This window comes from Puma concolor, chromosome D4 (genome assembly GCF_028749965.1).
Source record: "Puma concolor isolate L17-30 chromosome D4, mPumCon1.1.hap2, whole genome shotgun sequence".
NCBI classification, from domain to species: Eukaryota; Metazoa; Chordata; class Mammalia; order Carnivora; family Felidae; genus Puma; species Puma concolor.
This window is the reverse complement of record NC_141679.1, coordinates 74,982,984-75,004,792: the sequence shown is the minus strand read 5'-3', so window position 1 is coordinate 75,004,792 and position 21,809 is coordinate 74,982,984. Positions and strand designations below refer to the sequence as shown.

The window sequence follows — 21,809 nt, the reverse complement described above, 5'->3', positions numbered from 1 at the left end:
GAAGACGCTCAGCCAAGTCCTGCGGAATGGACATTTGACAGGGATGACAAATGCACGACTCATGTGTGGACACTTTGTTATCCGGACCAAGGAGACGTCACTCATCGATCGCTCAACCAATCACAGCCCCCCTCTCCCACTAAGCTCCAATGTGACATCAAAATGTCGTTCCATGCAGCAATCCAGAGGGCTGTGACCACCCGTAATGCACATGGGTGTGTGAAATGATAATCATCATTATCGCTAGCACTTCTTGAGTACTTACTACGTGCTAAGCACTTTATATGTACCCGTTTCTTTAAATCTTCACAACAGAAACTCGAAGTTAGATGCTAATATTATCCCCATTTCTAAGTGAAGAAACTGAGACAGGTTAAGAGCTTAAGAACCTTGCTCAGGATCTGAACTAGACAAGTGGTAAAGCTAGGATCCGAACCCAGGCGACCTGGTTCCAGGAACTGCTGTCTTAGCCACCGACTGCACCGGACCGTGCAGATCTGTGGTCCTAACAAGAGTGGGCACCATGAGCTCATCTTATAAAGGGGGTCTCTGAGGCTCAGGTGAGCGAGACCGCAGCTGAAGACCACAGAAGCAGGGTGAGGGGAGGCTAGGATGCCGACACCGGTTAATTGGACCCTCTGCCCCCACCGCTACCCTACCCGGGTTCTGCTCTCAGCCACCTGAGCAGGAGCACATTGCCACCGGGGGCAGGGCGGGGGGGCGGGGGGGACCTCCGGGCCTTCTTGCCAGGACCGGCCTCCCCTGAACAATGGGGCCCCTGAACTCCCCCACGGCTTCCTCCAGCCTCCCTCTGAACAGAATTTCTTGGCACAGTTGCTGGAGTAGCCAAAGCCGGCAGCCCATTTGCCAAACCAGGGAGCAGCCGACTTATGTCCCTTCATGGCCCCCCAGACTCAGATTCCGTGAGGGATGACCCGAGGACAGAGCAAAGGGGGCATAAGACCATGGGGAAAGCTCCTAGAGTCATTTCTGGGATCTCTCACTGGCCCTTGTAGCTAGACCCAAGGTCAAGGTCACCCTCCGAGGGCCCCGCAGGAGGCCCTGGTTTGGGCTAATAGAACCACTCCACAAGGCCTACCCCGACCTGAATGGAGTCAGAGGTCGGGCTGCCTCCCATGTCCCTGTCCTCAGGCCTCTCTCCATCCCAGGCATTTCAGGAGGTAACAGCAACGATTAATAGAACAATATTTTTCTCTAGTTGCACACTTACGAAATGCTAGACCCTGTGCCAAGGACTGTACATGTAATGCCTCATTCCATCCTCACGACCACCCCAAGAGTACTCGATCATCATCCCCATTTTACAGATGAGGAACTAAGGCTCAAAGAAGGTAAATAATATCTCCCAGGTCACACAGTCAGGATGTGGCAGAGCCGTGACTTGAGCTCAGGTGCTCTGGCTCCAAAGTCAGTGCTGTGAAGAAAAGGATGAGGAAGACCTCCCAACATGGCCCAGAGCCTCAGCCCCTCGGCCAGCCACTTCCTTCCTCCAGACCGGAAGCATCTCACCTGCGAATGAGCATGCTCTCACCTGCCTAGACCTCCTTGCAGAGCGAGGGACAGGCAGCAGGTGTGAAAGTACATCAGCACTCTCATGCTCCAAGCACCTATCTTCATCTAACTAATGAAGAAAGGGGCTCAGAGAAGGTAGGTGATCCACCTGAGGACACACAGCAGGGCTCTCCTCCCTCAGCCCCCTGGCCAGACTGATATGTCCTGCTCCCCCAGCTCCTCCTGGGGTTTGATGAGAGAGGGACCTTTTCATTGGGACTTGTCGCTTGCTCCCCACACCCTGCCTCTTGCCCCCACCAACCAGGCATCTGTGTACTTACAATGAGGCCGGGGACTCCTCGGGGCCCTGGCAGGCCCAGCTCTCCCTGCAAATAGAAAGAGACCAAAGTGGTTAGTTGCCCTGTCGCCCTCCCCAGGCCACTCCCGCCACACCATCCCCCTGTGGGCACCTAGTGGGATGGATCCCTTGGAGCTGACCATTCCTTGTGCCTAATTAGTGACTCTCGGAGCCTGGCCTGAAGTTTGGACAAGACCCTTTCCCCTTCTGCCATCCGCTTTCCACATCTGTAAAATGAGGAGGTCGGATTTCCAAATCCAGTATTTTCCACTTGTAAGTGCGAAAGAAGAGGTGGAATCCTGATCGTGGCAATGAAGATGTGCTGGGTGCCTGGCCCAGATCTCATTTCACCTGCCCTTTATAGCGGGCGAAACTGAGTCTCAAGAGCTATGGGACGTGCCCAAGGTCAGGTGCAAGGTCAAGTGGTGAGGGCTCCAAGCTGAGAGCTACCAGGCCGGCCTCTCTGTCTCTCTCAACCAGGGGGTGCGGGGCCCTTAGAGAAGGCCACCACCACTGGAAGGAGACTCTCCAGTGCCTGCCCCCTGGGCCTCCGAGATGCTGCAGAGGGCTCTTGCTTAGGGGCCAGGGGATGTGGCTGTGTGTGGCAGGGGCGAGTTTGTTTCCTCATCTCTAAAAATGGACCTTCAATTGCCCAGAAAAGACACGTAGATGGGTTAGGTTCAAGTTCAAGATGCAGAGATATGAATAAAAATAAGAGGTCCTAGGGCACCTGGGTGGCTCAGTTGGCTAAGCGTCCAATTCTTGGTTTGGGGCTCAGGTCATGATCTCAGGGTTTGTGAGTTCAAGCCCCACATTGGGCTCCGTGCTGACAGCAGAGAGACTGCTTGAGATCCTCTGTCTCCACCCCTCCCCCACTCTCTCTCTCAAAAGAAATAAGCTTTAAAAAAAAGGGCGGGATGGGGGGAGGTTCTAGAGATGCTGATTATCAATGAGAATTGCCAGCATCCTCCAGGGTGTTTGTCTCACTTCAACTGTGCACAGGGAGGTCATCACTACAGCCACCAAGAAGGGGAGGGGACAAGCAGCCTTGGCTTTACAGTGGGGGAACCGAGGCCCAGGGAAGGGAAGTGACTTGTCCAAGATCACTCAACAACTGGATGGCCAAAGCCAGGACCACACATCAGGTCCTCTTTCTGCTCCCCCAGGCCAGGAGTGTAAAAACACCACTGTCCCTCCCCAGGGAGGCTTCCAGGATGGCATCGCAGATTATAACGCCTGACCCAATAACTTATATACTGAAGCAGAGGCTCTGATATCTCACCTCTGTGCCTTTGCTGGTGAGCTTTCCTCCATGTGGAATGTCTCCTCACCTCTTTCCTCATCCCAATCCCATGTCACCTCCCCAGGAGTCTTCCCTCCTCCACAGCACCTGGGACCCTTGACCCTGCCCATCTTGCTCTGCCTGGTATGATGGACCGGATAGACAGCCGTAAGCTCTGCCAGGGCAGGCGATGTGCCCGCTGTCACCTACTGCTTACAACCGCTCCATCCAGGGAACTCTTACTGTGGGCCATCCACCTTCCCGCGCTCTGTCATTTCAATCTGACAACAGCCCTCGGACGCTGGCATCTGATCCCCAGATTTACAGGGAGGGAAACTGAGATTCAGAGAGATGAACCGATGCATCCAGGCTTCTGTGGCTGGCAAGTGGTGAAGCAGGATTCAAACGAGTCCCTCTGAGACCAGGGCTTTAGCACCCGGTGGGGAGTCAGGGGTTAGCCCCGGCTGGGTCAGCCTCAGGGAGCATTTGTGGAATTGAAATTAGTACATGATCAGGGACTGATGGTGGATCCAGCAGCCACCTCTACAGAAAGCACAGCTGGGCACAGCTGTTTAGGTGGGAAGCCCCAAAGAGAGATGGGGGAACGTGGCAGGTGTTCCAAAGAGCTTTGGACTTGGTCTGCTCCCCCAGGCAGAGAACGAGCCTCCTCTCCCGCCTGAGCCTGCGCCTGGGATGGGAAGGGAAAGGCGGGTTCAGCAACTCAGGGCAGGCTGACCTAGCTCCTCGAGGGCCTCCGATTATTTACAAACTCTATAAACATGCCTACGTTGGAGATTTCTTTAGAGCTTGGCTCTTCTCTCCATACAGGGCCTGCAAACCATCTGCTCCCCTAGGCCGCTGCTGTCCCATAAACATTTTGGATGCTTTCTAACATGGCAGTAACCCTGGCTTCCCCAGTGGGGAGTGACCCATGAACTTTCCTAAGTCCTTGGGGATGGGCACGGTCCGGGGATCTGGGACCAGGGGCTCCCGTGACCTGGAGAGCTTTCCTGGGGGCGGGGCACAGGGCACCCACAGTGCACAGGAGCCTGGGGTACAGAGGCGGCAGGGCTGGGATTCGACCCAGTCCGTCTGACCCTAAAGCTTGGATTCTTCAAACCTGCTGTGTGTTTGCTCTGGAATCTCTTTCCTGTTCCCAAAGACTTGAAATACTTACAGGGTTTCCATCCAGTCCAGGAGGGCCTCTTTCCCCAAAGTCTCCAGGAAACCCCTGAAGGCAGGAGAGAGAGCAAACATCTGCAGATCAGTGTTTCTACCTGTGGGGAGAGGCTTTCATCCAAACCCCTGGGGGCACACGAGGATGCGTCCATGAAGCCTCTCACCCATTGGTTCTGGGATCTGGGCAGGCAGTGGGGTCTCCAGCCACCCTGTGCCTTCAACAAACACCCCCACGTGAAGAACTCAAAGACTGGCTAATGGGGAGGGGCCCAGGGCTAGGGAACTTTCTTATCTACTTTAGAGCCTGGGAAGAAGCTACTACGTGTTTCTGCAGCATGAAAATGTACTCCCTCCCCGCCCCTCCCCCCCCACCCCGGCCCCGACCAAATCTGAAACCTGGACCAATGAGGCAGGAGAGACAAGAACGGAGGTCAGGAAGCTGAGTCTAGGCCTGGACCTACAGGCCTTGCTGAGAGTTTCAAGAACATCCATTGCCCCTGTGAGCCTCAGTTCCCCCCCTAGTGAAGGAAGGGAAGGCCTCCTTGGCATTTTCCAGCTCAGACCTTCTGTGGTTGTGACAGGCTCTTCAAAAGCCATCCTTTCCCCATTTTACAGGTAAAGAAACTGAGGTTCTGGAAGGCTAAGTGGCAAAGTCACACAAGGTCACACTGTTGGTGAGAGTCAGCCCCCCTGCCAAAGGTGAGTTTCAGCAGCCCCGAGAGAGGCCAAGCCACCTGGCCCAGGCATGAGTGGCCCTCTCATCCCATCCCCGACCCCACTCCGTACTCTCTGGGGATACAGGCAGCTGGAAAAACATCAGCTGTGGGGACACCTCTAGGGACCCGGGGGTGGGGGTGGGGGTGTGCGTAATTCCATTTTACTTCAAAAGGAAAAGAAAGTCCTCAAGCTTGGAATTTAGGGAAACCTGTTCTCCCCTGCTTGAATTCAAATCACTGTTTTTCCAGGGAAATTTAATAAAAAACACAGCACATGTTTTTTTTTTTTTTTCTGACCAAACGGATGCCTGAGCTGTTCAGTGAAGATTCCTCACAGAGGGTAATCTGTGCCTGGCTTCTAACACAACTGAGGGAATCCAGTGAGTAGATTAAACCTGAGGACAAACCCCAAACCCAATGACAACGTCTGTCCTAGCCAAGCAAAGAGACCTTGAAATGCGTGTGTATCCACGTCTTTGTCCTTGCCCTGTCCAGCTGTCCTATGCCCCCTCAGATCCCTCCTCTGTCAGGGAGCCCTCTTGGATCAGAAGGGTGAGAGCTGGCATTCATCCTGCAGGAGGTGTGGCTTCCTTCAGACACCCAAAGGAGGACACGGGGATATAATCATGAGATTGCAGCCCAGCCAGTCACCTTACATGCAAGACTTCCTCTGCCTTTGACATCTGCCCTTGAGGAAAAGGTTAGCAGTCCCATTTAACAGATGGGGAAACAGGCTCAGAGAGGAAGTGGTGAAGGCAAAGCAGAAAAGGAAAGCGAGTTTGTGGCACAACGGAGCCCAGGTCCCCCCTCTCTGAACTCCGTCACGTTACATTTGTAGGAGTTGGCCACGGGCAGATCACGATGCACAGAAGGTGCTCGAATGTGTGTTCAGCTGGTTTCACAGAGTGGTGGGGTTGTGTGCGTGTCTACGGGCCCACATCCAGGTCAAGGCTTTGTGGGGGTACATCTGATCCTACCTAAGATTCCTCTCCTTGGGGTCCCTCTGGCAAATTCTACCCTCACCTCAATCCAGCCCGTCTTTGTTATGCTGTAAGGGAGATCCCTCTCCTCTCCTGGAAGAGGAGACATCAGCTGAGTGGGCTGTGGTAAGAGGAGCCTTCAGGAGGCATTGAGTTTCTCCCTCCACCTCTGGAGGCAGAGGTTAGGGGCCTGACAGGAGAGGAGGACTGTCCGTCAGGGGACAAGGGCAATGCTGTCCAGCCAGGTCCCTGGCCGACTCCACACGGCCCATGACAGGCAGCCTCGGGAAGTTCATGCTCTGCTTGCCAAGCCCAGTGTCTGGAGACTAGCACTGGCTTGCGTCCAGGCTGGCTGTGTGACCTTGGGCAGACCCTCACTTGACCCACTGTCCTGCTTAGACTGCGGGGATGTGATCTCTAAGCACACTTGTCCCAACCCCTAGATGAAGCCCGAAAGGAAGGAGCCTCTCCCCCTATACACAGGAATGCCACCCAGCCTGAGGACATTGACAGCATCCCCTGGGCACACATCGTGGCTATAATGCCGAATATATTCACACCCAGCAGCCACCAGGCAGGGGTCAATCTCCCGGGTCTGCATTTAGAGGCCACTTGAGGCTGGCTCGACAACTCCCCTCCGACCGAGTTGCCGGGTAGCCTCCCCCGTGAGGCTTTGGAAGCAGAGCAGTCGGATGCCAGTCTTGGCTCCACCACCCACAGGTCTCCCCAAGCCTCAGTTTTCTCTGCTGTACAATGGGGATGATAAACAGGAGAAGCTGAGGTGTCTCCTGGAGGGTGACCCTTGCTGGCAGTGGCACAGCTCTGGAGTATAAGCAAGGGAGAGACCATCAGAAAGGTCAAACTCCCGAAGTCAAGCACTTCTGCAGACAAAAAGCAGCCCGAGGACAGCCAGTGGGGGATGACGGCGGGGTCATAACAGTGGCAGTAAGAGCAAACTCCAGCCGCCCATCGAGACAGGCAACGAAGAGCATAATGGTCAGAAAAGAAAGATGGGAGCTTTAGAGGTGCTTCAACAAATCCAAGATGGAAAGAGCCTAGCCGTTCTTGACTTTCACACCTCACTGCACCACTGGGAGACTAAGGCCCAGAGCGTGCCCAAGGGCGCATCACCCTCGAGCCTGCCTCACCCCTCCACTACTGGAGACATGCCCCATTTCTGGCACTTGCCCCAGGGCCCGGCCCCTCTGGATCTCAGAGAGGCGGCCGCCAAGCTGGACGTGTGGCCCCACCTCCCTCCCCCTCTGCTTTCCTCTGTCTGGCCGCGCCTCCTTGTGCATGGAGTGCACGCAGTCCTGGCCCGCCAGCAGTGGGACCTTCCTCCGCAGGCCTGAGCTGCTGGCTGCGGCAGCCTGGCCCGAGGCCCAAGGAATGAGCTCGGCGCCCTGCCGGGGCCCCAGCCACGTGGTGTCTCCACTTCCCCAGGTCGGGGCCCCCGGGGAACTGGACGCCTTGTACTTTGAGCAGAACAAGGCCCAGGAGGAGACAGAATCAGGCTCCAGGGTGAGACTCCAAATTCTGCCTTAGCTACAGCAACTCGGAGGAATAGATGCGAACAAAGGGGCTGTGGTCCTTGTCACCACCTCCGCGGCAGGATGCCAAGGTCTCAGGAGGCCTCTGAGGGCCACCTCAGCCACTCCCCTGTCTCCAGGCACTGTCTAGCCCAACTGTCTGCTCCAGAAGGTGGGCTGTAGGGGCAGAGGGAAGCCTGAAGCCTCCAGGATCCGAAGTCCTGCTAATGTCTCGAAGGCTCAGCTCCCTGACCTACAAAATGGTCAGTTCTGTCAACTCACCTGGCGTAGCCGGCCTGAAGAGCTGAGATGCTGTCATGCAGTCCCCGTACCTCTACTGCACCAGCACGTGCAGTTAGGGTTTGCATCAACAGTGGGAATACAGAATAACCTCTCGGAAGAGCCCACAGAAGGATCTAGGGGACCTCTTTATAACGTGGAGATTCTTCACAGTCGGGAAATTCCTGTATGAGCCTAACCTGTATCCTTCCTGCCACACTTTGAGCAGCCTGTAGTCTTTTCTAGAACACGTGTGCACCTCAAGGGTGCTGACTTAGACCCCTTGAGGTCACGATGCTGAGCATGTTTTCACCCTGCCCTTTTGGAATCCTCTAGGGAACCCATCCAGGAAGGGTCACCCCAGGGAACAAAGGAGGGGATAAGGGAGTCAAGGTCTCGCCAGGGAGGATTCCAGGGTCACCAACAGCCCCAGGGGGCCCTAGCTCAAGTATGGGACCCTGGGGACCACCCCACCCCCCCCAGCTCATAGCACCACCGCAGCTAAAAACTTTCATCTGTTTTGGCCTCAGTTTCCCCAGCTGGAAACATGAGTCCTCAGTCACTTTGCTCCCTGCTCCCCACAGTCTGAGAACTGAGAAGACCCTGAAGCCAAAGTTCACCCCAGGAGAAGCCCTTCCCACCCCAGATGGGCGTGTGGCCTTGGGCAAGTCCCAGTTGTCCCTGAGCCACACGCCAAGGAGATGGAACCAGGCTTGGGCCTTTCCAGCTGTAAGCTTGGGGGTCTGCCGGCCTGACTCACTACATACGACCGGGCTTGCAGGCCCGGGCCAGAGGCCACGAGGCATGCTATGAACAGCGGCCGGCCTTGCCAGGCGCTCCAGCAGGCTTGACGGTGAATTCAGAGTGCCTGCCCCACAAGAGGACTCACTTGCAGTGTCTTCCTAATTCCTGTGAGAGACCCTTGTCCCAGCTGTGAAGGTCCCTGTGCCAGACGGGACAGCCCAGGAGACACCCCTTCAGCTCCAGCCGAGTTTGTAACATCTTAATATCCGGACCCCTCCTCAGAAAAACCACAACGCATTTTTCATTCTAGCAGAGGTGAGGAGACGAGAGCTTTAGACTAAGCTTTCCTCTGGAGTTAAAGATGCGAGCACAGAGAGAAGTATGAGGTGAAGAGCAAGCAAGGGTCCTGGGGTTGAATCCTGACTCTGCCACTCACCTTGCTGTGTGACTTCGGGCAACTCACTGGCCTCTCTGAGCGATGTCTGTCTGACAAAGAGGTTGGGCCAGCTCATCACTAAGGTGCCCGTGGCTCCGGTCTGCTCTGACCTCTACTGTCTCTTTCTCGGCCCCCATCAGCAAAAGATTGCCACGCACCCTCCTTCCTGACCTGATGCCGAGGAGGCCGTGTGCATGAAGCCTGCTGTTCTGCTTGCTGGAGAGAGATGAACTGCAGCAAAATCATCACCGGCCCTGCCAGAAATGAGGCCAGCTGCGATCTGGCATGAGGGACTTCGGCTCATTCTCCTGACATTTCCTCTTGCTAATAAATACCGAGGAATCGCTCGGCCCAAAGCTTTGACAGGAGGAAATTTGCAGAAGGAGTTCCCCCGACCCCCAGCCCACCAGCCAGATCAAGGGCTCAGGAGCACAGGGGGATGGCCCTAAAGACCACTTAAGGAGCATATGGGCCGAGGGCATGGCAGACTCAGAGGCCCAGCATGAGCAGAGACAAAGCCCGAGGGACTCTGTGACATGAAGTCCTATCGCATACGTACCAAGTCAGATCTGATGCAGATCTGATTTGCCGGTCATGGTGGCTGGACCGGGACCAAGGGGCCTTTCACGGCCCTCAGGGGGACTGTGTGGCCATAGCACTATTTTGCTGAAGGAGGGGGGGGGGTCCCTCCCACCCATGCCCAACACTGCCGTGCAAGGAAACACCCCCATGATGAAGGACGGGGCGGAATCCTAGGAAGCGAAAGGTGAGGAACAAGGAAGAAGAAATGAATTGTCTGTTACGGGAGCTCGAGGCCTCAGAGGGTCTCTGAGCAAACGGCTTTGACTGAGCCTTGGTTTCCGAGTCTGGAACATGGGTGCAGTCCATCTAACCTCAAAGAACCGGTGGGAGAATCCCAAGTAAAAGGGCCTCAAAAAATGTTGCTTTTGGGGGGACCATTCTCACTATATGTTCTGTCGCCAGCACCTGGCGCATGGTAGGTGTCCAATAAAGTTTTGTTGACCGAGAAATGAATGAGCGGCCTTGTCTCACACGCACGTAGGAAAACGGCACGGAGCACCTCAGACCCGGTGCTGCCTTCTCGGCCACGCGCTGCCCGGCTTTCAGCTCCAAGGAGCAAACAGGTACGTGGCAGGGAGAAGGGGCCACTAGAAGGAGGAAAAAGGGGGAGGTGGAAGGGACAGCTGAGGCCTGGCCCTGCTGGCGGTCCCTGTCGTCGTAGGGTGGGCGGGGTGGAGAAGAAGCCACAGCATGCCCGGGTTTTCAAGGGTCTTGCCTCCTCTGTGCTCAGGGGACTCCGGAATCCATTCACTCGACAGCAACACTTGGGGCAAGAGGGGAAGGCTCTGGTTGCCGCATCCCAGCCCAGCAATGACTCTCCAAAGCCCCAGACCTTGGCCACATCATTCACCCCCTGAGCTTCGAGCTCCGTATCTAGGAAGTGGCAATGCCTGGTCCTCTGTCAGGCTCCCGGGAGAGAACCTGAGCAAACTCCTCATGGATGGCTCTGGAGGCAGGCCTGGGTGATGGGACAGGGCCCAGCTGACATAATCGAAGTAAGTAAACTGGCCCTACCCTGCAACTTAAACTCTGGGAAAACAGGCCCAGAGAGGTAAAGCCATTGGCTCAAAGGGACACAGTGCAGAGAGCCTCAGCCACCCATGAAACTCCAAACAGGAACAATGGCTGCCACTGTGACAAGCATTTACTATGTGAGGAGCATAGCATAAAGACCTCATGAGCTAGAAGCTATTTTCCCTATTTCTCACCTGGGAAAACTGCAGTGCAGAGGCTTTGAGCCAACAATGCCCCAGGACCTTTGCACCTACTGTTCCGTAAACCTGGAAAGCTCTTCCCCAGGTAGCCACAGGGTTCCCATTCTCACTTTATTCAGGTTTCTCAGGAAGGAAGGATTCCTAGATCAAATTATCTAATAGTCTGTACCCCCATCTCCCTACCCTACTCTGTCTTAACACTAGGCACCATCTGACATTCATTCTTTCATTGTTCATTCCCTTGTTCAATTGTTGTCTGTCTGTCTGCCCATGAAAATGGGAACTTTGTCTTGCTCACTGCTCAGCACTAACTACAGTGCCTGGCCCACAGTATATACTTAATATTCACTGGGTGGATGGATGGATGGATGGATGGATGAATGGATGGATGGATTGGTCTCCTTGCCCAAGGTCACCTAGCTTGAGGAGCAGATCCAGATGCCAGCCCAACCCTCACAGACATCAGGTCCTTGTCCTGAAGCCAGAAGCATCACGTGCTACTCCTTTGCCCAGATCCAGGTGTCGGGTGTGAGACCTCAGGGTACAGAGGGGCTGTTGGCCACAGGGAGGTCTAGGTCTGAGGGTGAGATTTCCCTCTAGTCCTAGAGACAGGACCTGGATCTTGCTTCCCTTTATATACCTCACTTGGCCCCAGAGTGTCCAGATCCATATACTACAACAGGTAAGTTGCCCATGAACATGCACGTCAACCCCAGGATCACAGATGTGCCCTTTCTGGGCACCACTGAGTGCTCCTGGCCCCCTTCCAGCCACCTGTCAAGTTCTAACCTCTTCCACAGTCCCTTCTCCATCAACCACCAGCAGAAGGAAGCCCAGACCCCAAGCTGACAATGCTTCCGAGTCTAGGGATTACACTGTAGGCGGCCACAAAGGGCCTTAAGCCGCCAACGGAGGTTAGTCTGAAAGAAATATGCCTCAATTATAGTCCAGGGTCTCCCTTAGTTGGCAGCAAGGACACCGGATATATCACTCCACCTCACGGGGGAGCCTCAGTTTACCCTTGTGAGTAATGGGGATCATTGGAATTAACGTCTTGCCCATCTGGTGAAGATTCTAGGGCATTCACTTTTTACACCATTACTACCAGCCAGTGAATCTGAGAAGCTGTCTTGATCCACCACTGAGATCAGAAGCCCTGGAGACTAATGGAATTGTTAGAATCCCGGTTCTGTTGTTGACTGTGAAACTGTGGGCAAGTTACTTAACCTCTCTGGGCCTTGGCTTTCTCTTCCTGCCCCGCAGATGCCCTACGAAGGGGAAGACAATTTCCTGCCACAGTGGAGAATCCTGGGCAAAGCCGGTGAACTGGAGGTTACTGCCAGCCCCTCTTGGGGTCACACCTGTTGCGAGCCTACCCACACACCCCACCGCCCTCTGGCCTTGTGTGCACACGAGTAACACTGGCCACCCCAAGACAGCCTGGAGACTGAGGGTTTCCCTTGACAGGGGCGCAGACACTGGTCTAGCCATGATCCCCCAGTCTGAGCAGGCCCATGGACACTAGTAAGCCACACAACAGAAGCCCCCAGACCCAGGACCACACTGCACAGCAACGGTTACACACATACACACAGATGCACCATCCGGGAGGGGCCCAGAGCCACGGCACCCCCCAGCTCCAGCCAGGCAGCAGCTGGCCAGTGTTCTGGCAGTGGGGACACAAGGCCCAGACAGCCCCACATGCTGGCCCACACACTCAAAGCAGAGCAGTGGCCGGGCAGACAGAAGCAGAGAGCGCCCACACTGCAGGTGGACGGGAAGTCAGATTCACCCATAGAGTCTGCATAATAGACACGGAAAATCTTTACCGGCCTACCCATCTTGCCCCTCTTGCCAGGAACGCCAGGCAGGCCCTGTAGGGGAGAGACAGGGAAGAGATCAGAGCAGAATTCCACAGGGGACAACCAGCGTTGCCCCAAATTGGCCCCAGAGCCACCCACGAGAGGAAGTCGCGGACGACCTCGTGCACAAGGCCGCACACGGCAGGTGCCAGTTACGTGCAGGTCAGAGGGATGGTCCTTACGCTCTACGGGGTTGGGGGCTGCACGGGCCCGGGCTGGGGAGATGCCTAGGAGAACACCCAGCGTTCCTGGTATTCAGCAGGTGCTCCCGCTGCCCTCCCGAGGTCTTGGTGGTTGGTGAGGTTACAAGTGGGATCCCAAATACGGGCTGAGGCTGGGAGGGACAGGGAGGAAGGTGCCGAGGCCTGCGGGCCATGGGGTCTCTGCCATTGCACCACGAGTACACGTAACGGTAGACGACGGGTAACCATAGGAGTATGGCCGTGTCCAAGAACACTTTATAAAAGCAGACGGCTGGCAGGATCTGGCCCACATGCCCCAGTTTGCAGACACTTGGTCTGAAATATAAAGTGGGCCCATTTCTTGTTTGCTGAAAGCCCTTCAGAAGCTCTCCAGGCTCTCAGAATCGAGTCTCCTTCCTGACCTCGGCCCTGACCGCCCATACAACTTTGCCCAGGTGCTCCATCCAACCTGTCTCCTACCACTCCGGCCTCGCGCTCAGAGCTTCGACTGTGTGGACTGTTAAACTTGCCAAGTTATCATACCTCCCCGGACTTTGCACACACCATCCCTTTATGTATGGAAGGTGTCTGTCCTGACTTGACCCCCTGGCAGACTCCTATTCAACTCAAGGGCACCTCCTCCAGGAGGGACTCCAGGACTTCTCCCAGAAGAGGGAGCGGGTAGGTGGGTGGGAGGTAAACAGAGAAGGCATACTCACTCTCTCTCCATCAGACCCCGGCAGGCCGAAGAGCCCTGGGAGTCCAATGTAGCCCTAGGAAAGAGCAGGTAGGGGGTCAGAGGGACCGAGCGGTGGGGTGTGGCTGGCCCGACCCGTCCCCGCAGCCCCTCACTGCCCTCCCACGCCCAGGCTCCTCTTCCTCGCTGGTGGCAGCGGCAGCTCCCGTGGCTCCTCGATGACACAGGCCTTGAGGCAAGTGTATATGCCCATGGACTGCATGGTGCTGGCTTCCACGATGTAGTCCAAAGGCACATACCCTCACGCCAGGGAAGGGCGCGGGCGCTCGCGGCGGGGAGGCCCGCCCCGCACCGGGGCTCCCGGACCTGCAGAAAGGAAGCTCTTGGCTGGGTTAGAGGCTAGAGCGGTAGCAGGTTCCACCCGCTCTGAGGGACCCTGCCGTCTGCCCGTGGCTCCTGCGATGCCTCCTCCCAGGCCTCAATGGCCCTGGACACGGGGCTCACACCCAGCCGTGGCTGCCTGAACACCAGCAGTCCCAGCGGCTGCCACTCCGGCACGCCGATGTCCCGCCCGGCACACGTATGCTGCGGCATTCAACCCACCCAAGGACACCGCACACGGGCTGTCTGCTCCCCCAGTGGACGGACAAGGAAGCCACACAAGTAGTCAGTGGAGCCGGGAGCCCACTGCCCTGGCACGCACCTGATTTTCTACCTTCCGGCCTCTATTCCAGGCGCCCTCCACCTGCCCTGCCCACCCCAGGGACGGCAGAGCAATCCATTCCAAGCCCAGCTCCAATGCTCTCTCTCCTCCGGCAAGCAACCCCTGCTGCCCCACACCAGAAACCATCTCTTCCCTCCACCCACACACCTCATTTGCTCCTCAGTCAATAGGATTTACCACTTTCTCCGATGTATCTTCATTATCTGTGTCCATGTTTCATGTCCTCATTAGCTTGGGAACTTCTCAAGGGCAGGGGACCCAGCCCAGAGCTCCTATCATTATCTGCACTCTCTAGATGTTTGTGGAATGATTTAATGATAACGCTAACAAAAGCTAACATTTGCTGAGCACAAACTACGTGCCAGGCCCAGTTCTCGGGGCTTTGCACGCAATGAAGCATCTACCTTGTCCTCACTACGCCCGCTCCCCGGAAGCAGGCATTAGCAGTCAGCCCCCTGTAAAGGTGTGAACAGTTAGACCCAGAAGTGAAATGACTCACCCAGGGTCACACGGCTGGACTATGATAGAACCGGTATTTGAATTCGAGTCAACTGACTCCTCCTGGGCAGGCCTCCTAATCCCTCGGCTACACTGCCTCCCACAAATGAGCAGCCCACACAGGCTCACAGCCATCCCTTCTTCCCAAATAGGTCAGGAGGTCACTGAGCCTCCTTCCTGGCATTCTGGTAAATATCCATCACTGTAATTAGGGACACTTATTGATCCTGCCGACCAGGGCCTATATCCCAGGTTTACAGATGAGAAAATGAGCTCAGAGAGGTCTAGCAACTTGCCCAGCACCCCACAGCTGCTGAGGGCCACAGCAGGTCTCAAAGCCAGCCGCCCGGATTCCAAAGCCTGCGTTCTATTTTATAAATATGGGGCCGGTGGTGGCAGGGTTGGGAGGGCGGCTTGAGTGGCCCCGGCTGATCCAGGCTGCTCAGCACCCTGTGACCCAGAGAGCGGGGTGCTGGGGCCAGATCAGCTCTCTCCCACATGTGGTCTCAAGATGCCATCAGCATGGCCAACAGCAAGCAGCCCCAGATGTCATCAGCATGCCCCTGGGGCCACGGTGCATGGGAACAGCTGGATGAAGGAAAGGAGGCCCAGCATCCCAGGACAGGAGCCTCCGCAGCCCCTGCTGTCACCAGCACCATCAACATCGTCACCGATATCATCACACAACGAGGACCTTGCCCACCTCCCAGATGCTCTAACAGCCACATGTCAGCCCCACGGATTAAGGTCCAGACTGTGGCCATAAATAGCTTTGGCTCAGGAGTGGAGGCCACATCACACCTGACCCGGCCTGACCAAAGGTTATGTGACCCATCTGCTGAGCATTCTTTGAGAGGCAGCAAGTCTAGCCCTCAGGACACCGGGTCCCCATCCCAGCCCCGCTGTAGGCATGCAGAGTAAACCGGGGCGCCACGTCCCGACCACGAACCCAGTTTCCTTGTATGTAGACAATGGGATTCCACCATATCATCTCTTCATCTTTCAAACTCCATTTGCCCTCATTCAGTGCACCCAGAACCTTCTCTCCATGGTCCACAGCCCACTTGGGAGCCCCCACCCGCTGCCCCTCTTTAGTAGTACTTGCTTCCAAATTCCTGGTATCTCCATAACTATGCTCGAGGTAGGAACGGATGTCGCTCCCATTGTAGAGATGGGCAAAGTGAGGCTGCTGGCTACTCAGGGTTTGCTCCAGGAGAGGGAGAGCAGATGTTCCATTAGCCTCCGGGCCTGAGCAGCATCACCCATCAGCCACCCCTGCTCTCTAAAAGAGGGTGGTCTCCCCAGACCTCAGTCGGGAGGGGAGCGGGAGAGAGGCCTCTGAGGATTCTAATGGCGACGAAGTAGCCCTAACTTAGGTCACCTAGCACTTGGGATGTGCTGGGGGGCATGGCCAGCCCGGGCCTGGTTGTGGCAGCCGGGCCCTGGCCGAGCACCCAGCAGAACCTTTGCTGCCCAGTCTGCCTGGCACGAGAGCCAAGCGGTTTACCTGGCTCAAGGATCCCCCATCACCTGCCCGCCCTGCCGCCCTCTGCTCTCCAGAGAGCACTCAGGTGCGAGGGCAGAGCCCCAGCCCCCCTGGCAGACACTGTGTAGAGACCCCACAGCCCTGACCTCCCATCAGGACTGCTAGGGGGGCGGGTACTGACCTCCCAGGGCCCCACCTCAGTGGCACTTGCCAAAGCCCACTTACCCGGCTGCCTTTGGGGCCAGGGTCTCCTACCGGTCCGGGTAACCCCTGTAACATAAAACACAGAGGGGCAAGGACATATGGAAACGTCCTACCTGCTGCCAACAACCCAGGGCAAATCCTGTCTCCTCTGGGCCTCAGCTGCCCCCTCTGTAGAAGGAGAGTGGGCTTAGACCTGCGGTCTTCACCCTGAGGCCCCCACCTCTTCGCCAGAGTCCCAGGGAGTGGCCGGAGGTGGGGGGGAGGGGGACTGAGTGGGAGGAGCCTCTGGAGCCCCACCCCCACAGCACCAGAGGCCTTTCTTCTGTTCTCTTTGAGCAACCTGTGCCCTACTGCCTTCAAAGAGAGGGTTCCTTGGTCCAGCCCCCTGAACAGCCCTTTCTTCAGTGCCCACCCGGCGGGCGCAGCTCCTCAGCCCCCAGCCTGCCGCCTCCCTCTGCCTGGGGGGGGGGGGGGGGGCACCCGTGGCCATCTCCACACCACCATGGCCACCGAGCTTCCAGAAGCCATATACTGCACCTGCCTGCCAGGGTAACCTTTGGCCCCTGGGCTGCCCTCAGGTCCTGGCTGCCCCTGTAAAGGAACGAAGAGAAACATAAGGAAAGGAGAGGACCTTGCCCAGCTCTGAGTCTGGGGGGCTGTGGGAGACTGAGGCTTACAATGGACAAAGAGAAGGGCAGGAATGTGAGATGAATCAGGAGGAAGGGGAAGCCACCAGCCTGCTGCACAACCCGCACCCCCCCCCCCCAGCCCACCCCTCTGTGAAACCGGTCAGACCAGCTCAGAAGGACAAAACCCCCTGTGCTAGCAGCCCAGGACTGAGAAAGCTCTGAGGAGCCCTGGCTGGCTCTCCCACGCTGGCAGGGGCTGCTGTTTGACTTGGGCCAGCACAGCCCAAATTCCTGCAAACCCCGTGGCGACATGTATAATATCCCCTAACATCGCCCGGAACAGGCCAGCTATTCATGGCTCTAACTGGAGTCGAGTGGCTCATGCCAACGCCAGGCCGGCGTGGACTCCAGCCCCTTCAGGCAGCTGTGGCTGGGGGAGAGGTGGGGTAGGGTTGGGGCCCCAGCAGGATGGGAGGCAGAGCTGCCTGGCTCTGGGGCTCACTCATGGAACGGGGCCGGGGGAGGAGGCCAGGGGCAGGCAGGGGCTGGAGCGGGTGGAGAGCAAACAGGGCAGAGCTGAGGCCGCGGCCCTCACCTGTTCTCCAGGGTGCCCCGCCGGTCCAGGATAGCCCTTGTGTCCCTGTGGGGGGAAGAAGCGACATCAGCCCGGGGAAGGCACCCCTGGGCCTGTGGACCGGATGGCAGAGGCCCAGCCTCCCTGCCTGCCTTTTCAGCACTGCCTGCTCTGTGGACGTCAGGCAGGGGTGCAGTGTGTGTTCAGCGACCAGCGAATGGACATATGTCCATCAAGGTTGGTAGGTTGCTGCGGTTTCCTCTGCCACCAATGGCTCTCAGACCAGAAGCCATCAGTAGAGTTGTTCGCCCTTTTGGCGGGCTTTGGGAGCGGAACTGGGATACAGCACGTGTAGTGGAGTGATGCTGTATCCCAACCATCCTTTCCAAATCTGCACAGGGGTGAGCCCGTCCAAAGCCAGGGTGGAGAGATTTCTCAAGGGATGGGTGGGCCAATTAGGACCTTCGGGTCTGGGATATGCTCAACCACCATGTAATGCTGGGATCTGGGTCAAGACCTGCCCCTCCTCACAAGCCCCCTATCGGAAAAGATCGCACACATACCGACCAAATACATTAACCAAAATACATTAACCCGCTGGTCCCAGCTCTCATTCCGGGGAGGAAGAGGCCACCCAAATGCCTGAAGGACTCCGGCAACGAGCGAGTACTAACCCTGACCCTCTGTCCCCGTGGTCCACGGCCAGGTGTCCAGATCAAGAATCAAACAAGTGTGTGCTTTCACGTGGCCCTAGGGATGTACCACTCGAGCCATGTCCTAAGACTTAGGGGCTCTCTGAAGGGAAACCCCAGACTTCAAGCTTCCATCGCCTTACAGCAGCTGTAAAGTAAGACGAGGCAGGGGTTTCCATTTCAGAGAGGGCAGCCACACAGATCTCCATTAGGCCCCCTCACACAGAGAGCCCAGGGCTTGGTGCAGACACTAGCCCTCATCTGCTGTGCAACCCTGGTGGGTTTCTAGCCTTCTCTGGACCTTAGCCAAGGGTGTTAGCTCTGGTGTTTGAGAACTCCAACGTTCTACGGCTCCCCCAGAGGGTGATAAACGAGATGAAGCCTGCGGACCCCCTCTGTGCACTCCTGTTCACCCAAGACTACACCTCCGTGACCTCCTCTGGCCCTCATGACAGCAAGACGAGGTGCGTGGCAGGGGGAGGCAGGGATTCCCATCTCCATTTTACAGAGGAGAAAACTAAGCCCCAAGAACTTGCTCTGAGTCCCACTGCTAAGAAGCAGAGGGTTCACACTCACCGCGGGCTCCTTCTGACACCTGAGGCCACCTCGGGCATGTACAGTTCATGCATTTACACACACACACACACACACACACACACACAGCACCACCCGCAAGCCCCCGGGAAGCAGGACTCTTAATTACAAACAGCAGAGTTGGTATGATCCAAGACGTTTGGGGAGTTTACAAGCATTCCTCCTGCACCTACTCATACCTCAGGACTGCTCAGCGATATGATTACATCTCATTTGGGGCCCATGAGGTTGATGCAACATGGGAGAGTTTTCTACCCTGGGCACATGGTCTTTCCCCCATTGAGCAAACAGAAGCATAGGCTGCAGCCGGTGGCTCACGTGCAGAGTGGCTAAGATCTCTCGTTTTGGGTTGATCTGGAACCATCTTGCCTCGCTACTGGATGGCCCTACGAGCTGGAGCCACTGAGGTCACCTCTCTGAGCCTTGCTTTCCTCTTTTGGAAATGGAAATATAAGGGTTGGCCTATGGATCACATGACACGTCTGGAAAGTACCCAGCACCGTGTCTGGGGTTGAATTCAAGGGCCCTGTAAAGACCAGCTGCTGTTACCATCATGACCTTCCTATTTCATTCATTTATTCAACGAACACTGAACTTCCATGCACTGGTACCACTGTAGGCATGGGGCGAGTGAGAAGACAACATCCTTTGCCTTAATGGAGTTTATGGTCTAATTAAGGTGATATAAAAACAAATAAATATAAAAGATAATGTCTGCAGGAGGGGCAAATAAGGAGTTGTTGTGTCCGTGGGCGGAGAGTTTCAGTTGTGCAAGACGGAAAGGTCTGGAGTTGGGTTCCACCGTGATGTGAATGTACTTAGAACTACTGAACTGCACCATTAAACATGGTTAAGGTGGTAAATTTTATGTGGTATGGTTTTTACCATGATTAAAAATAAAAATTTTAAAAATGGTGCACCCATGCTCGTGACGAGCACTATGAAGAAAAGTGAGCAGAGTCAGACGACAGAGAGAGGCTGTGTTGGGGACAGAGTGGGACAGCAGGTGGGCAGCAGGGCAGGCTGCTCGAAGAGATAAATGAGCTGAGCTAGCTCTGGGCGGAAAGGTGTTCCAAGCAGAGGGAACAGCAGGTGCTAAAGACCTGAGGCAAGAATGCTCTCCGGTGGGTTTGAGGAAGAACAAGATCTATGTGACTGGAGCAGAACAGGTGAGGGGTGAGGCTGGAAGGTGGTGGTTAAGAAGAGGCCAGAAGCCAGAGCGCAGAAGGCATTAGGATGGCAGGAACTCACAGGGGGATTTGGAGCAGGGACGTGTCATAATATGACACATGTAGTCGCCTTTATTAGCCTCTCTCCACTTGGAACTTGCACATGAGGAAGAGCAAGCAAAGCCCTGCTCACGAAGAGCAGAATCGAGTCTTGAGCTCAGGTTGTGTGATTCCACTCAGGCAACTGCCTTCTCTGAGCCTCACTCTGCCATTCTCAGCCGGCCTCGGGTTGCTGCAAAGAGCCAATGCAATCACGGGGCAAAGATCCCAAGAGAACCATGAAAGGGAACCAGGGAGTTCCTGAGCATCACCAGCTCTTTTGGCTTCCCCTGCAGCCAGAAAGAAATCGCCAGAAAGCAACACTTCAGCAGAGAAGGACCACCAGTGAAATCTCAGAAGATTTCAAGTAAACCCTTTACTCGGGACACAGAAAAAAGGAAATGAATGATCTTCAGGGACGTGGGCAGTGACCTGCCCTTTGCCTGGCCTGGTACTAAAGCCTTAAATAAATACATCCGTTCATCAACTCCTTGCAATCACCCCCTAGCAAGTAAGAATTACAAGGCACACTTGCCAGATGAATAAACAGACTCAGAGAGGTAAAGAGACTTTCCTGAGGCTACACAGCTTCCCAGGGGCAATGCCAGGCTGCGACTCCAATCTCTATATCCTAACCACCCAGTCATGGGATAAGACATACTTACCGAGGCCCAAGGCCCACCTAGAAGAGCCACAGGGCCACACAAGGAAAGACCCCCTTACAGACCCTCGTCCCCGGGATAGAGCATATGGATCATTGCAGCATTACTAGGACAGAAGACGGTCATGGAACCCTGGAATATCTGAGGTGAAAGGGACCTAAGCCATCAATTTGACCACCTTTGTCATTGGACAGGCCTGAGAAACTTCCCAGGGGGAAGGGACTTGGCCAAGGTTACTTAGCAAGTTATGGCCAAGCCCAGACTCTTCCCTAGGACTCGAGACCCACTGGGCTGTGCTTTGTCCAAAAGGCCACGATTCCTAGGTCTGTCCCAATCATCGCACGCCTTGAACCAATGTCATGAACACCCGTTTCTCCTGTCTGGCTGAGAGCAGCAGAGACTGAGCACAGCCAAGGCATGGGGTGAGGGTGGGGGAGGTTCCTATGCTCCCTGGAAGTACCTTGACACTGTTTACCAAGCTGGGGCCAGCCAAATAGCTTCAAATGACAGGGCCCCAGGACCTGGAAGAATCTAAGCCATTATCTTCTCCTGGGCCCCAGCAATTACGGGGTGGGCAGTAACCGCAAGGTGGACCCACGGGCAGTGATTTCCCCGTGTGCGATAGGTGCGTGGCTGGTACTAGGGGAGAGCAGATGCTTCGGGGGAGCTCCAGGGACCACGGAATCTGTAAGGGGCCTCTGGCTGCCCAGCAGGCGGGTCTCCACAGGACCCGTGTTTATAATAGAACTCGGTCTATATTTTGGTTGGGGAGCCAGATTAATCATTGCTTACAATGCACAAGGAGAAACCAGACATCACCTCACTGTTGCTGCAGACAGTCTCCCCGTCGGCCGGGATGCTATTTGGGCTTTGGGCAGGGAGGGTGGAGGCGGGGGGTCCTGCTTTTGCCTGGGGGTCCTGGGGAG

General features: G+C 56.0%; 1 protein-coding gene across 9 annotated transcripts in view; it reads right to left on the bottom strand.

Moving 5' to 3' along the window:
- Window positions 1-21,809, bottom strand: part of COL27A1 (collagen type XXVII alpha 1 chain) — a 140,830-nt gene that overhangs the window by 77,775 nt on the left and 41,246 nt on the right. For all 9 annotated transcript variants that reach the window (XM_086683806.1, XM_086683804.1, XM_086683805.1 and 6 more), the window contains 7 exons: window positions 17,689-17,733; window positions 17,002-17,055; window positions 16,486-16,530; window positions 13,575-13,628; window positions 12,641-12,685; window positions 4,330-4,383; window positions 1,854-1,898 (listed from right to left, as the gene is read on the bottom strand). In XM_086683806.1, coding sequence (XP_086539932.1) covers window positions 1,854-1,898; window positions 4,330-4,383; window positions 12,641-12,685; window positions 13,575-13,628; window positions 16,486-16,530; window positions 17,002-17,055; window positions 17,689-17,733 — 342 coding nt within the window. The remainder of the gene's footprint in view (window positions 1-1,853; window positions 1,899-4,329; window positions 4,384-12,640; window positions 12,686-13,574; window positions 13,629-16,485; window positions 16,531-17,001; window positions 17,056-17,688; window positions 17,734-21,809) is intronic.